Source organism: Ovis canadensis, chromosome 1 (genome assembly GCF_042477335.2).
Source record: "Ovis canadensis isolate MfBH-ARS-UI-01 breed Bighorn chromosome 1, ARS-UI_OviCan_v2, whole genome shotgun sequence".
In the NCBI taxonomy this organism is placed as follows: domain Eukaryota; kingdom Metazoa; phylum Chordata; class Mammalia; order Artiodactyla; family Bovidae; genus Ovis; species Ovis canadensis.
In genome coordinates, this window is record NC_091245.1 from 17,901,832 (window position 1) to 17,914,170 (window position 12,339).

General features: G+C 57.9%; 1 protein-coding gene and 1 long non-coding RNA gene across 2 annotated transcripts; one reads left to right on the forward strand and one right to left on the reverse strand.

Moving 5' to 3' along the window:
* Positions 1 to 689: 689 nt before the first annotated feature.
* CLDN19 (claudin 19) lies at positions 690 to 6,461 on the reverse strand. Its single transcript, XM_069588605.1, has 6 exons — positions 6,199 to 6,461; positions 5,137 to 5,885; positions 3,687 to 3,851; positions 3,495 to 3,579; positions 1,534 to 1,686; positions 690 to 828 (listed from the first exon to the last, which is right to left on the reverse strand). The coding sequence occupies exons 2-6, from the start codon at positions 5,357 to 5,359 to the stop codon at positions 780 to 782; spliced, it is 675 nt and encodes a 224-aa protein (XP_069444706.1). The 5' UTR covers positions 5,360 to 5,885; positions 6,199 to 6,461; the 3' UTR covers positions 690 to 779.
* Positions 5,135 to 12,000, forward strand: LOC138439623 (uncharacterized). Its single transcript, XR_011256782.1, has 2 exons — positions 5,135 to 5,925; positions 9,085 to 12,000. It is a non-coding gene; the product is annotated as an uncharacterized lncRNA (long non-coding RNA).
* The last annotated feature ends 339 nt before the right edge of the window (positions 12,001 to 12,339 follow it).

Genomic DNA, 12,339 nt, shown 5'->3' on the forward strand with positions numbered 1-12,339 from the left:
GGCAACCCACTCCAGTATTCTTGTCTGAAAAATCCTATGACAGAGGAGCCTGGCGGCCTACAGTCCAAAGGGTAGCAAAGAGTGGGACGCGATTGAGTGACTAAGCCCGCGCACACACTTGTTTCTGTACTAAGGAGGTGATAACTGTACTTCAAGATCCAAAGCCCTCCCAGCTCTGCCCGCAGCCCTGTGAGGCCACAGCTCCAGCCACTGTCTCAAGCAGCCTCAGGCTGCCCCTCCCTACTCTGGTTCCAGGGCAGGAACGGTGGGGTCTCAACAGACTGGAGAGGAAGAGGACGGTGGCTGTGGGAGAGGTGGCAGCCCTGGGCTGGGAGCAGAGCTTCCGCCACTCCTGCAAGGCCCTAACGTCCTTCCCTCAGGCACTTCTCCTGGCAGCCAACGCCTCCTCGGTGTGCTCTCACCCGGCTCTGACCCCCAGCACCAAGTGAGAGGGCCTCCCTGGGATCACCCCCTTTCCCAGGAGGGCTCCAGGACAGCCAGAGCAGCAGGGCTGTGTCTCTGACCAAGGAGGTGCTGGTGCCAACCCAAGGACGGTCAGGGAGGACCCTGGCCAGCTTGCATGTGCTGTGTAACCCTTACTGGACCTGTCTCCCCGTCTTTGTGCCCAAGGAGCCCAGGGTCCAGCTCTGCCATTCCAGAGGCGGACCAAATGACACCACACTCGGAGCTGGATGTTCACTTTTCTTTCCAAAAAAAAATATCAAGCACATAGTCTAGGTGTGGCAAGGCGGGGCAGAGCCAGGCTGGGGACCTGGACATTACACACCCAGGGGGCCCTTGGTGGAGGCAGACAATTTAACAACTGGTCTGAAAGTCAAAAGAGAGGAGAGCTAGTTAGTGGGGTGAGCAGAGGGCAGTGGGGCTGGGGCAGGGGCTGTGGGGTTCAGGCCCAGACCCAGGGACTGGCAAGTGCAATTCACAGCAGCCCTGCGGCGGGAGCCCATTTCTGGGGCAGGGGTGACATGGCCTGGCTCAGCCATCTGTGCGAGTGTCCACGCAGCTCCAGGCATACTGGAAGACCTGAATTCAGAGGCAGCAGGGCCACGCCTCCTGGTCTCTCTGAACCTACTTCCTTGTGTGTGTAATCGGGGACAAGTGTCATCCCAGCGCTACTTCCTTCCTGGGGTTGTGAGAAGCCCCGTGGGCCAGGGGGACAGTGGGCTCTGGCCACCCCCAGGGCGTCTTTGTTGCTGCGTCCTCCAGGCCCAGCACGGAGTAGTCACTCCCTCAACCAGTGGATGAGTAAATAAGCGGCCATGAAAGGAACTGCAGCTGGCTGGGGTGTGGACAGGTCCCTGCTTGTCCCTGGCCCTGGCCCTGGCCCCAGCGGCACAGGAGGGCTGAGGCCTGCCTCCCTCCTCTCTCTGAATGTCTGGGTCTGACTCTCAGAACCCAGACGGGGTGCCTAGGTTGGGGACAAGCTGCTCAGAGCCCTAACTGACCTGGGGGACCCCCTGAGCCCCACCCAGGGTGCTGCACGGGCCGGTGGGTGCTGGGCAGGCTCAGACGTACTCTCGGGCAGCCGTGGAGGGGCCTGGCCGGTAGGGCTGTGGGCTGTTGTTGGCTCGTTCAGGCTCCGGACACGTGCAGCAGAGGAAAGAGCCGCCCAGCAGGGCCAGGCCGGCGGCCGCCCAGCCCACAAACAGAGCCGGGCCAAACTCATACCTGCGAGGGGTGGAGGACACCATCAGGTGTGACTGTGCCGACCCCCGCCCTGCCCCAACCTTCCCCGGGGGACTCCCAGCCTCCACCTGGCAGAGTGGAGGGTGGGCAGGGCATGGGGAGCAGAGGCTGGGGCCTCACAAGCCTCCTCGGGCTCTCTGGGGAAGCTGGGGTGAACCCACATCTGGGGAAGTTGGGAATGAACACATCCTTTCTTCAGCCCCTGTCCCAGCACATCAACACCACTGACCCAGAGTGACCCAGGTCCAGGCTGTTCTGCTCCGTGCAACCTCAGGCCTCTTTCCTCCTCTGGCCAGTGCAAGGGCGTGTGTGTTGTGGGGCGGGGGGGTACCCGCCAGGCCATCAGGGAGGGGAGGAACGGGGCAGTCCAACCATCCCTCTTGGTCATGGTCTGGCCCACGGAACTCGCACTGAGCTCCCACTGCCCTCTGGAGAAGGCCAGGCTCCCCCGCCTGCTCCATCTGGCACTCCAGCCTCTCCACCCCTAGGCTAGGTGGGACGCGTCCCCTCTGCAGCACCCAGGTCTCCCCACCTTTGGTTCTGAGGCGCCCCCTGCTGGAGGGTCCCGCTACCTGCATCCCCTCTGCCTCCAGGATGCCACCTCCTCCGGCAGCTTTCCCTGACCCCTCTTTGCTCGCCACCTGGCACTGACTCTCACATGGTGGCTGATCAGTTTCTTGCTTGTCTGGCTCCCCAGGGAGCACCTTGAGGGCAGACAGCACCAGATTTGTCCATGTCCCCAGGGCCCAGCACAGGGCCTGCAATTCTGGCAACCTTGAGGAGTGCTGAAGGGACAGGCTGAGTGTCAGCCTGGCATCTCTGAGCTGCGCTGCCTCTTGCTTGGCAGGTTTTGGTGGTTACACCTGCCAGCCTCGGGGAATGAACCTCACTCCTGAAGTCTCCTTTTCCTCCCTTCTCCATATTGCTGCCTCCTCCAGGGAGCCTTCCAGACTGCAATGACCCAACCATCTCTCCTCATCCTCCACCCCAGGTCTTAAGGTCTGTTGGGATATCTGGGGTTGAGACTGTCCTATTCTCTGCTCCTGGCAGAGCTGAGAGGTAAGGGGAGGGGCCAGTCCCTTCATAGAGCCCCTTATTTGGCCCCACACCTTGACCTTACAAGTCCTGACCATTTTAGCCTCTAAATATCTCTGCCCCTTCAGCCCTGAGCCCTCTGCTCCAGACCTCTGCAACAGAACCTTACTGGCCTTGCCCATTCCCCATCATTCTCACACCACAGCCAGAGGGAGTGTCCTGCCTTCCATCCCAAGAAGGGGAAAAGAAAGCTTCCCATGGCTGCAGGGGCCTCTGCCATCTGCCCATAAGACTTTTCCAACCTCAACTCTTTGGCTCAAAGTCATTGTGCCTTCTAGAGAAATAACAACCCAGGCACTGTGCTAGGCCCCTCCTTACCTGCACCGTCTCACAGAACCCTCCTAACCACACTGAGCTGTGTCCCTGGTCCTAGCTGCATGTTCCAGGGCAGAAAATCAGGCACGGAAAGATTAAGGAACTTGCCAGTCAGACAGACAGCCTGTGTGGAGCTGGGATTTAAATCAAGAGCCAGAGTGTTACCCCTTGGGGTGGCTTCCATAGGCCTCCCACCCCGTTGGAGGGCCCAGCCACATGCTGTCTGCTCCCCATGCCAAAGAACTTCTCAGTGACAGCTCCTGGGGCCTGTCCCTTGTTTCCCCTCCAGTCGCCCTGCTGGATGAAGGCCAGTGGCCTCAGAGAAGGTGGAGCGAGAGGCCCAGCCTGTCCCCTGGCTCAAGCCATGCCCTGGCACTCACCTGGCGTTGACAGGTGTGCTGGGGTTGAAGAACTCTTGGGTAACCAGGGTGGCATACCATGAGACGGCCGTCAATGTGCAGAGGCCTAAGGACAGGGGAGGGAGGTCTCAGCTCTGCTCTGGCCCCCAGATGACCACCCAGCTTGGGGCTACTTGCAACGGTCAAGATGGGGGGGAGGAGCTGGGCACTTACCCGCCAGGAGGAAGAGGGCACCCCCGGCGATGGCGACACGGCCCTTGGCGATGGGGTTGCTGTCTCCGACCCGGGTGCACTTCATGCCGATGACACTGAGGACCATGCCCACGAAGCCCAGGAGCACAGCCACCACCATTAGGGCTCGTGCTGACTGGATGTGACCTGGGGGGAGCGGGAGGGACTGAGCGGGGGTGGGAGAAGTAGGCGGGTGGGAGGAGCCCAAGATGGGGGCGCCTGGAGCTGAAGCTGGAGGTGCTGCTTGCGGCAGCTGTGAGGGGATGGGGAGGGTGTGAGAGCAGGGTGCGGAGCTGAGCCACACCAGTGAACTCCACCACTCACTCTTGCTTGTGGGGTCCTTTGGATAGTGTGTGGTGACGGGGGGCATGAGTTCTCCCATCTGCTGCTTTCTGGCCAGGCGACTCCCTTTGGGGCCTGGCACAGCCCTCGCAGGCAGTGAGGTTGGGAGGCAGCTTCTCCTGGGGCCTTTCAGATCCGGCAGAAGGAGGAGCTGAGGGATCTGACTCTGGTCACCTTTCCCTATGCCCCTTGAGTCACCCATGGTAGCTGGATGCCTGCTGCTGGGGTCAGTCCCGGGCCCAGGGGCAGCTCAGGGGATCTGGGTCCCTGATGGAGGCCAGATGACCTGTCTGGTCTGCAGTGGCAGGGGCCATGTGACAGTCGCCTGGCTCAGGCCTGTGGGGCCCTGGGCAGAGGGTGGTGGGTGGGCTCCCAGCCAGGGTAGAGCTAAAGTGGTGTCTGTTTACGAGCCAACTTGTCAGACGCAGCCCCACACCTCAGGAGGAGGAGAACTACCTGCCTACTAAAGTGCCTGTGTGTGGACGTGCATGTACATGCATATGTTCGTGTGTGTTAGTCAGGCCTGACTCTTTGAGACCCCACGGACTGCAGCATGCCAGGCTTCCCTGTCCCTCACCATCTCCTGGAGTTTGCTCAAGTTCATGTCCATTGAATTGGTGTGTGTGTGTGTGTGTGTGTGTGTGTGTGTGTGTAGGTGCACCCAAGTGCCCACATACTTGTCCACGTGGCAGGACTGACAAGAAGATATGTGCACACAGTGTGTCTGCACAGAGTGCAGGGAGAAACAGAGGGAAGGGTCTTGACTGAGCCCCTCTGAGTGCTGGCAGTCATCTCCTCTGACCCTCCCAGAGCCCTGCCAGGGTCCTAGTCCTCCCCTTTCCAGATGAGGACAGAGAGGGTCAGTGACTCCTTCAAGGTTACAGCGGCAGAGCTGGCATGTGGACCCACAGTTGCCAGAACCTAGAGCCCCTGTTCCTGGACGGGGGACAGGCTGACCTGGTTCTTCACGAGTGCACAGGGGCAGGGGCTGGCGAGTGCAGCCCAGGGCAGACGGCAGACTGTGGGAAAGCCTGCTCTGGGCCCCCCACCCCCACTTCCCGCCTCCCATCCCAGCGGGCATGAGGCCTACCTTCCAGGGCGAGCAGCGAGTCATAAAGCTTGCACTGCACCTGACCTGTGCTCTGGGAGGCGCAGGACATCCAGAGCCCTTCGTAGAGGCCCACGGCGGTGATGATAGCGTCGCCCGCGTAGGAGGACTGCTTCCACTGCGGCAGGGCTGTGCTGGCGATGATGCCCACCCAGCCACCCATAGCCAGGAAGTAGCCCAGGAGCTGAAGGCCGGAGTTGGCCATGGCCAAGGGAGGGGTCTGGGGGTTCCAGGGCTCAGGGCTGGGCCAGGATCCCTGGGGGGGCCGAGGTCATGGCCAGGTGACAGGAGCAGCGGGGTGGGGGTGGGGAGCAGCAAGTGGTCAGAGGCTGAAGAGGAGAGACGGCAGCCCTGCAGTGGCAGCAGCAAAGGCAGCGGGTCCAGGCTCTAGAATGCAGGGGGAGGCCCAGGCTGGAAAGGCCAGGGGCCCGCCCACAGTAGCCGCCTAAGCCAGGGCAAGGTCCCCAGCAAAGCTCCTCCTGCTCAGCCCCCTGGGGGTGGGGGGTGGGGCGGGGCATGGCCAAGGTGGGTTCCCCTCTCCAGGGACAGAGAAAGGAGGGGCTGGGAGGAGGGACCTGGGCTGGCTCTCAGGGCCTTTCCCCCAGGGGAACCCCTTTAGCAGCTGACACAAGTGCCCTAAATTTCTCATTCCTACCCCAAGCATCAGCCCTGAGATGATGGACGTTGCCATCGCACAGTTGATCTGACCCTTGGGATTTTCTGTCCCCTGCCTGTAGGACGGAAAGAGAATGGAATTCCAATTTGCAAGAGGTAAGACTAGAGTTAGACATCAAGGAGAACTTTTCGGAGCGGGTTCTGAGGTCAGCTATGGAGAGACTAGGCTGGGGAGGGGGTATTGGGGAGAGAGGTCCTGGGTCCCTGGGACCATGTGTATCAAAACAGGGGAGGGCCAGACTCACTCAAACAGGGGTCTGTTTGAGATCTGAGGTGGGGGGCAGAAGAGAGACCCATGAAGGCTGGGACAGAGCTGGCCGCCAGCCAGCCAGCCAGGAGCCTGGCAGGGAGGTGGGAGACATCACCAACCTTTGGCATCAGCCTGAAGGAGGGCAGACTGCTCAGGCTGCTAATCTCTTTGCTGGCTGGCTTAACACTCCTGCTGGGGCCTGAGGCACCAGGCCCTGGCCCCCAGCTCCAGAACAGCCTGGTGGGGAGCAGTGGCCTCTGCACATTCCTGGGGTTCAGGTTGCCCCCTCCGAGAGGCCCCCCTCCCCTCCTCTCTCCAGTCCCAGCTCAGGTCTCTGGAGCAAGGGAATGTTTAACTCTCGTCGACCTCATTAGCAATCCCCTCACGTTCAGTTCGGCTTGCCAGGCGTGGGTGCCGGGGAATGTCACAATCCTGTTCCCGCTCCCGCCGACCGCCCCCCCCCACCCCGCCCCCGCATCCCCTCCTACCCAAGCCTCCCACTAGCCTCGCCTTTCCCCTTGCTGCGCTGGGGGAAGGCAGGGTCCTGCCGCCGACCCTGGGCTCCAGGCACCCTCCACCCAGAACCCCTCCGCAGGGGCAGCCCCGCCCGCTCCCTCGCATTCTTCACGTGGCTATGCAAACGAGAGGGTGCCAGGCGCTGGGGACAATGCTGCCCTGTGAGGCCGCCGGGGCGTGGGCCCTGGTATGGCCCGCGGCCCCGCGGCTGCCAGCTGGGGGCGGGGCCTGCCCTCAAGGGGGCGGTGGGCGCTGCTGGGCCTGTGGTTCCCGATACTGCTCCCTCCACCCCTTCGCCGCCCACCGCCGTCCTCCAAGCTAGAAAGTCCCAAGCCGCGTGGATCTGGCCGTCCTGGAGCCGGCGAGTCCCCCAAAGCTAGCCGGGCCTAGAGCCATGGTACAGCCAGTCCCTAATTCCGATCCCTCCACCACGGACAGCGAGAGACTGACGTCGAGGGGCAGGGGACTGCCGGCGCCCAGGGTGGAGACTCCGGGCAAGGGTTTCTAGGCCTTATCCCTCTCATCCTAGACAGCCCCTCACGGTGGGCGGCCCTTCACGGATAAGGAACCTAGACTGAAGGAGGTGACCTAGCCCAAGCTAGGAAGCTGGGGTCAGGTGCTTTCCTATCAGGTCTGTCTAGTCCACACCCCACCTTTCTTGCAGCACCAGGAGGAACAGGCCTGAGCTGGCTGGCTGTGGAGCCTGTGTCCTCACCTCTAAATCATGGAATTAGATTCATGGAATCTAATTAGCTTCATGGAATCACCCAGAGAGCTGCCCAGTGTTTGAGAGAGTGTGGGCTATCTCCATGGGGCTGCCACTCAGCAGTTATTCCCGAAGGACTGACTGCCCTCTCTCAGCTGGGCTGGGCTTCTCCCAGCCTTTGTTGTTGCTAAGCCATGTCCAGCTCTTTGTGACCCTATGGATTGTAGTCCTCCAAGCTTCTCTGTCAATGGGATTTTCCAGGCAAGAATACTGGAGTGGGTTGACATTTCCTCCTCTGGGGAATCTTCCAGACCCAGGGATGGAACCTGTGTCTACTGCGACTGCTGCAAGGCAGGTGGATTCTTCATGGCTGAGCCACCAGGGAAGCCCTCTCCCAGCCTTATGCAGGGCTTCCTCTGTAAGGAGGATCCAGGGGTCATTCTGGTCCCGAGTAGCGCCTGAGTCAGGTCTCTGAGCCTTAGGATCCTCAAGGCCACACAGTCTGGGAGACCAGGGACTACAAGGCCCTCCACTGACAAATGAAAAGCTGAGAATCAGAGACAGGAAGCAAGATGCTTAGAGTCACCCAGCTGCCCCCAGGACCTGCTCGCTCCTCCTGGCTGGGCCCCCCACCCTGAGCCCTCCCCACACTGGACCAGACCCACTTTATGACCCAAAATGATGCTCACGTCTCCCTTGGAAACTCTTATCCCTTCTGTTACTTGTGGTCTTGAGTCTGTTCTACCAAAACATTCTCTCCTACCCCAAAGGCCTTCTCTCACCCATGTCCCAAATCCCTTCGAAATCCGGATCCTGCTTCTGGAGTTGAGTTCCCTAACCAGGCGCAGCTTCTCCACCCAGGGCTTCTGCCACCCCCATTGCCTCCTGCAGTCCAGCAACTCCCAGGCATGTGGGGAGAGCAACAAGGCTCAGGAACCCACCCCAGCCTCCATTAAGAGCTAACTAAAAACTTCCCTGGGGTATCACACTTCACTGTTTAAAAGGTGCTTTCACTTACATTACAAGAAACTTAGGGGTACTAGCTTCATCTCTGCCACTGAAAACCCGTGTGATGCTAGGCAAGTCCCTTAGCCTCTTTGGTCCTGGTTCCCCAACTGAAGAATAGAGACAATAGCATTCATCTGTTTGGGTCATGAGGGAGTTTAGAGGGATCAAATCAGGTGAGAAGTGCTTTTGGAAAACATAATACGCCTGAAGAATTGTGGCTAATGAATGCTCTGTTCCCCCTGGGCGATCTGCCCCTTGTGCCCTCTCACCCTGGGTGCAGCTTGGCAGCCTTCTCACCCTGCGTGGCTGAAGACCCACTACCCCTTCCTGCCTGGCAGTGTCTGGCGGGGCGGGTGCTTAGTAGGTAGATCTGTGCTGACCACTGACTGATGGGTGTGGAGATGACATTTCTGCCTCCCTCCCAGTGGAACAGAGGAGCACCTTCGCCCGTCCTTTCCCCCTGCCGGTTAAGAGGGTCTGACTCAGTTGGTTGCCGTCCAGCACATTCTCTGCAGCCACCATCTGAAACGCTGGTGGCTCAGGTGGTGGTGCTGGCCAAACACCCCCCTAGCTTGGAGTCTGACTTTCCCGTGGAATCCCAGGCTCAAAATGGAGAGGACTTGCCCTAGGTGCATAGCTAGAAAGCAGTGCAGCTAACAGCGTGGCCACCCCGATGTGACCCAGCAGGGTGGCCACCCCAGTGTTTTGCCCGCTCCAGCAGGGTCAGGTGCTCTGGTCTGGATCTGTCATGTTCTTTGCGTATTTCCTTTCGCAGCACTTGGCTCATCATTCCATTGCCTCCCTCCCAAGAACTAAGAGATCTGCTGGCCCTACCACGAGCCTCATTTCTGTGTCCCACGACTAACTCAGGGCAAATGGATGGGGGAAAAGTGGAAACAGTGACAGACTTTATCTTCTTGGGCTCCAAAATCACTGTGGACAGTAACTGCAGCCACAAAATTAAAAAGATGCTTTCTCCTTGAAAGAAAAGCTATGACAAACCTAGGCAGTGTATTAAAAAGCAGAGACACTTTGCCGACAAAGGTCCATCTAGTCAAAGCTATAACTTTTCCAGTAGTCATGTATGGATGTGAGAGTTAGACCATGAAGAAAGCTAAGCACTGAAGAACTGATGCTTTTAAACTGAGGTGCTGGGGAAGACTCCTGAGGGTCTTGGACTGCAAGGAGATCAAACCAGTCAATCCTAAAGGAAATTAACCCTGAATATTCATTGGAAGAACTGATATTGAAGCTCCAATCCTTTGGCCACCTGATGCGAAGAACTGACTCACTGAAAAGACCCTGATTCTGGGAAAGACCGAAGGCAGGAGGAGAAGGGGGTGACAGAGGATGAGATGGTTGGATGGCATCGCTGACTCAATGAACATGAGTTTGAGTGAGCTCCAGGAAATAGTGAAGGACAAGGGGAGCCTGGCTTGCTGCAGTCCATGGAGTTGCAAAGAGTCAGACATGACTTAGCGAGTGAACAACAACTAAACCAGGGTGAGGGTGTCTGGCAGTGCCCTCTTCTCCTCCCTAAACAGTCCTGAACACTGGCTGTCTTTGGCACCCCTGCTGAGAGCTCTGCCAGTTGCCCTGAGTGCTGAGACAGACGTCTTCCACGTCCACATCCTCCCCGAGTTTGCTGAGTTGCCTCCGTCCCCTCTCATGCTCCTGTGGCCGCTCTCTCTTCATTTCAAGCAGCTTCCCCAGTGCTGACCTGCTTGTGTGCATGAGTTACACACACAGGCCAAGCAGTCTTGGCTTGGACCGTGCCATCACCTCCTGCTGCTGGGAGGACTCACCCTCCATAACCATAGGCACTTATTCCAATTCTGCTGCCGCTGAAAACTTTTGGCCTTTCATGAGCTACACTGAGACGGTCTGTTGTCTCTATGGTTTAGCATGCTTTAAAATTGTGAAGTTCATCTGCCTTGAGGTGAAAACTCCTGGAAGACCACAATCAGGCTGATTCGTTTTCTGTGATGTTGAGTATTTCCTGTGTGCCAAGCGTCATGCCAGGCTCTCTATGAATACTCCCTCATTGATACTCTCAGCCATCACAGGAGGTAAGGGCTATAATCTCATGTTATAGCCCTTGAGTGTGTGAAGAAACACACTCAACAGATCACACAGCCGGAAGTGGTGGAAAGTGAAAGTCTTGTCCAGCTCAGCATGTGGGTGAAGTTGGTGTTCTTTCCATTAACGTGGTCCTTTCTCCATTGGGCAAGTGGGTCATCCAAACAGGACACAGACCACCAATGACTAAAGGAATAGTGACTGTCCCTACAGGATGGTTCCCATGAGCAGAAAAACAACTGTTCCTTCATATCTCCCTCCAGCTCATCCTGCCCCCGAGTAGAGCTAAATTCCTGAGAAGAGTGGTCTGCACCCGCCAGCACCAGTCATTCTCACTTGAAAGATGACTGAAACATCTCTTGCTAAAGTTCTCACTGATCTCCACGTCCATCCCCAAATTCAAACGCAGGTTCCCGGTTCTTAGCTTGTTCAACCTCTCAGCAGCTTTAGACACCACTGCTCACCCCCTCCTTCCTGAAACACTCTCATCAGCTTCCAGGACCAGACATCTTGGCTCCCTGCTCATGGCTGGTCCTCATGTCCTCTGTTGGACCCCACTGCCCTCCAGCTACCTGCAGCCTGGCCCAGTCTTCTGACTCCTCTTCTGTCTGCACTGACCTCAGCTTCCTGGCTCTGAACACCCACCATGTGCTGATGGCAACCTCCAAAATGTCAACTCCTACCTCCACCTCTCCCTGAACTCCAGATTCAGGAATCTTCTGCTTAATAGGCTCTTCAAACTTGAGCAAAACACACAAAACCAGATTCCTCATTTCCATGCCCATAGCCCTCTCGTCTGCAGTCTGCCCAACATGGGGAAAAGGGTGGCTCCACTTCCCCAACTGCTCAGGCTGAATCCTTGCTGTTCCTTCTTTTTGTGCCAGCCAACCCATCAGTGACTCCTGTTGGCTCTACTTAAAAAAAAATGTAACAATATTTATCTACTTGGCTGTGCCAGGTTTTAGCTGTGGCACGTGGGATCTTAGTTCCCTGTTCAGGGATCAAACTCTGGCCCCTACAAAGTCGGGAATGCGGGGTCTTAGCCACTGGACCACCAGGGAAGTCCCTTTTGGTTCTATTTTGAAGAGATCCAGAACCTGACCTTCTCCACTGCCAACGCCCGATCCACACTGCCTCCATCTCTCCCCAGGGTCCATGCAGCAGCCTTTGCTATGCTGTCCTTGTCTCCATACTTGCTCCTGTAGCCCATTTTCCACCTACATTCTTCACCGAGGCCTTTAGAAGTCAGACGCCCCCACTCCCTGCTCAAAATCCTCCAAGGGCTCCTGTCCCACTGAGTCAAAGCCCAGGTGCTCCCTATGGCCCCCAGGGCCCCCAGGACCCTGACCTCACTGGCTGCCCTCCTTGCCCGCTCTGTGCCACCTGGCTGGCCTCCTTGTTGCTGCTCCCCACTTAGGGCCTAACCTGCTCTCTTATCTACTTCAAAGGATCACATACACACATATACACACACATTTCTGTGTTTGTTACCTGTCTCCCTTACTAAAGTATAAGCTCTACAAGGGCAGGGACTTGTTTTGTTTGGTTCCATATTCCCAGCACCAGACACTTAGCTGGTGCTCAATAAATAAACTCGGGTTAAATGAATAAATGGGCTCTCAGACTGCAGGTTCCCAACTCAAGACCCCCCTGCCTCTCAAGCCCAGGATGGGAGATGAGCTTGAGGCCAGAGGAGCTGAAGCTGTAGGTCTCTCACTCTGCCTCCTAGAGGCGTGTGTTGTCCTGCACATGGAGACCCTGAGGTCTGAGGACCCAGAAGCCAGACAGCAGAGCAGGATGCATGTGGCCGACACGGGGGCACCACGCCAGGGCACTGCTGACCGATGCTGGCTGCCAGAGAAGGATTAAAGATAATCCTTGCCATCCACCCAGAGCGTTCCAGTTTACAAAATGCTGTCACATCCGATACCGCCTCTGGGCCACACAACTG

What these genes read in the sequence shown, in the direction of transcription:
- CLDN19 (XM_069588605.1), bottom strand. Translation starts at nt 5,359, where the DNA reads ATGGCCAACTCCGGCCTTCAGCTCCTGGGCTACTTCCTGGCTATGGGT. An exon ending in TGCCCTCTTCCTCCTGGCGG is followed by an intron (nt 3,580 to 3,686) that starts GTAAGTGCCCAG and finishes CCCTGTCCTTAG; the next exon opens with GCCTCTGCACATTGACGGCC. An exon ending in AGCACACCTGTCAACGCCAG is followed by an intron (nt 1,687 to 3,494) that starts GTGAGTGCCAGG and finishes CACCCCTCGCAG; the next exon opens with GTATGAGTTTGGCCCGGCTC.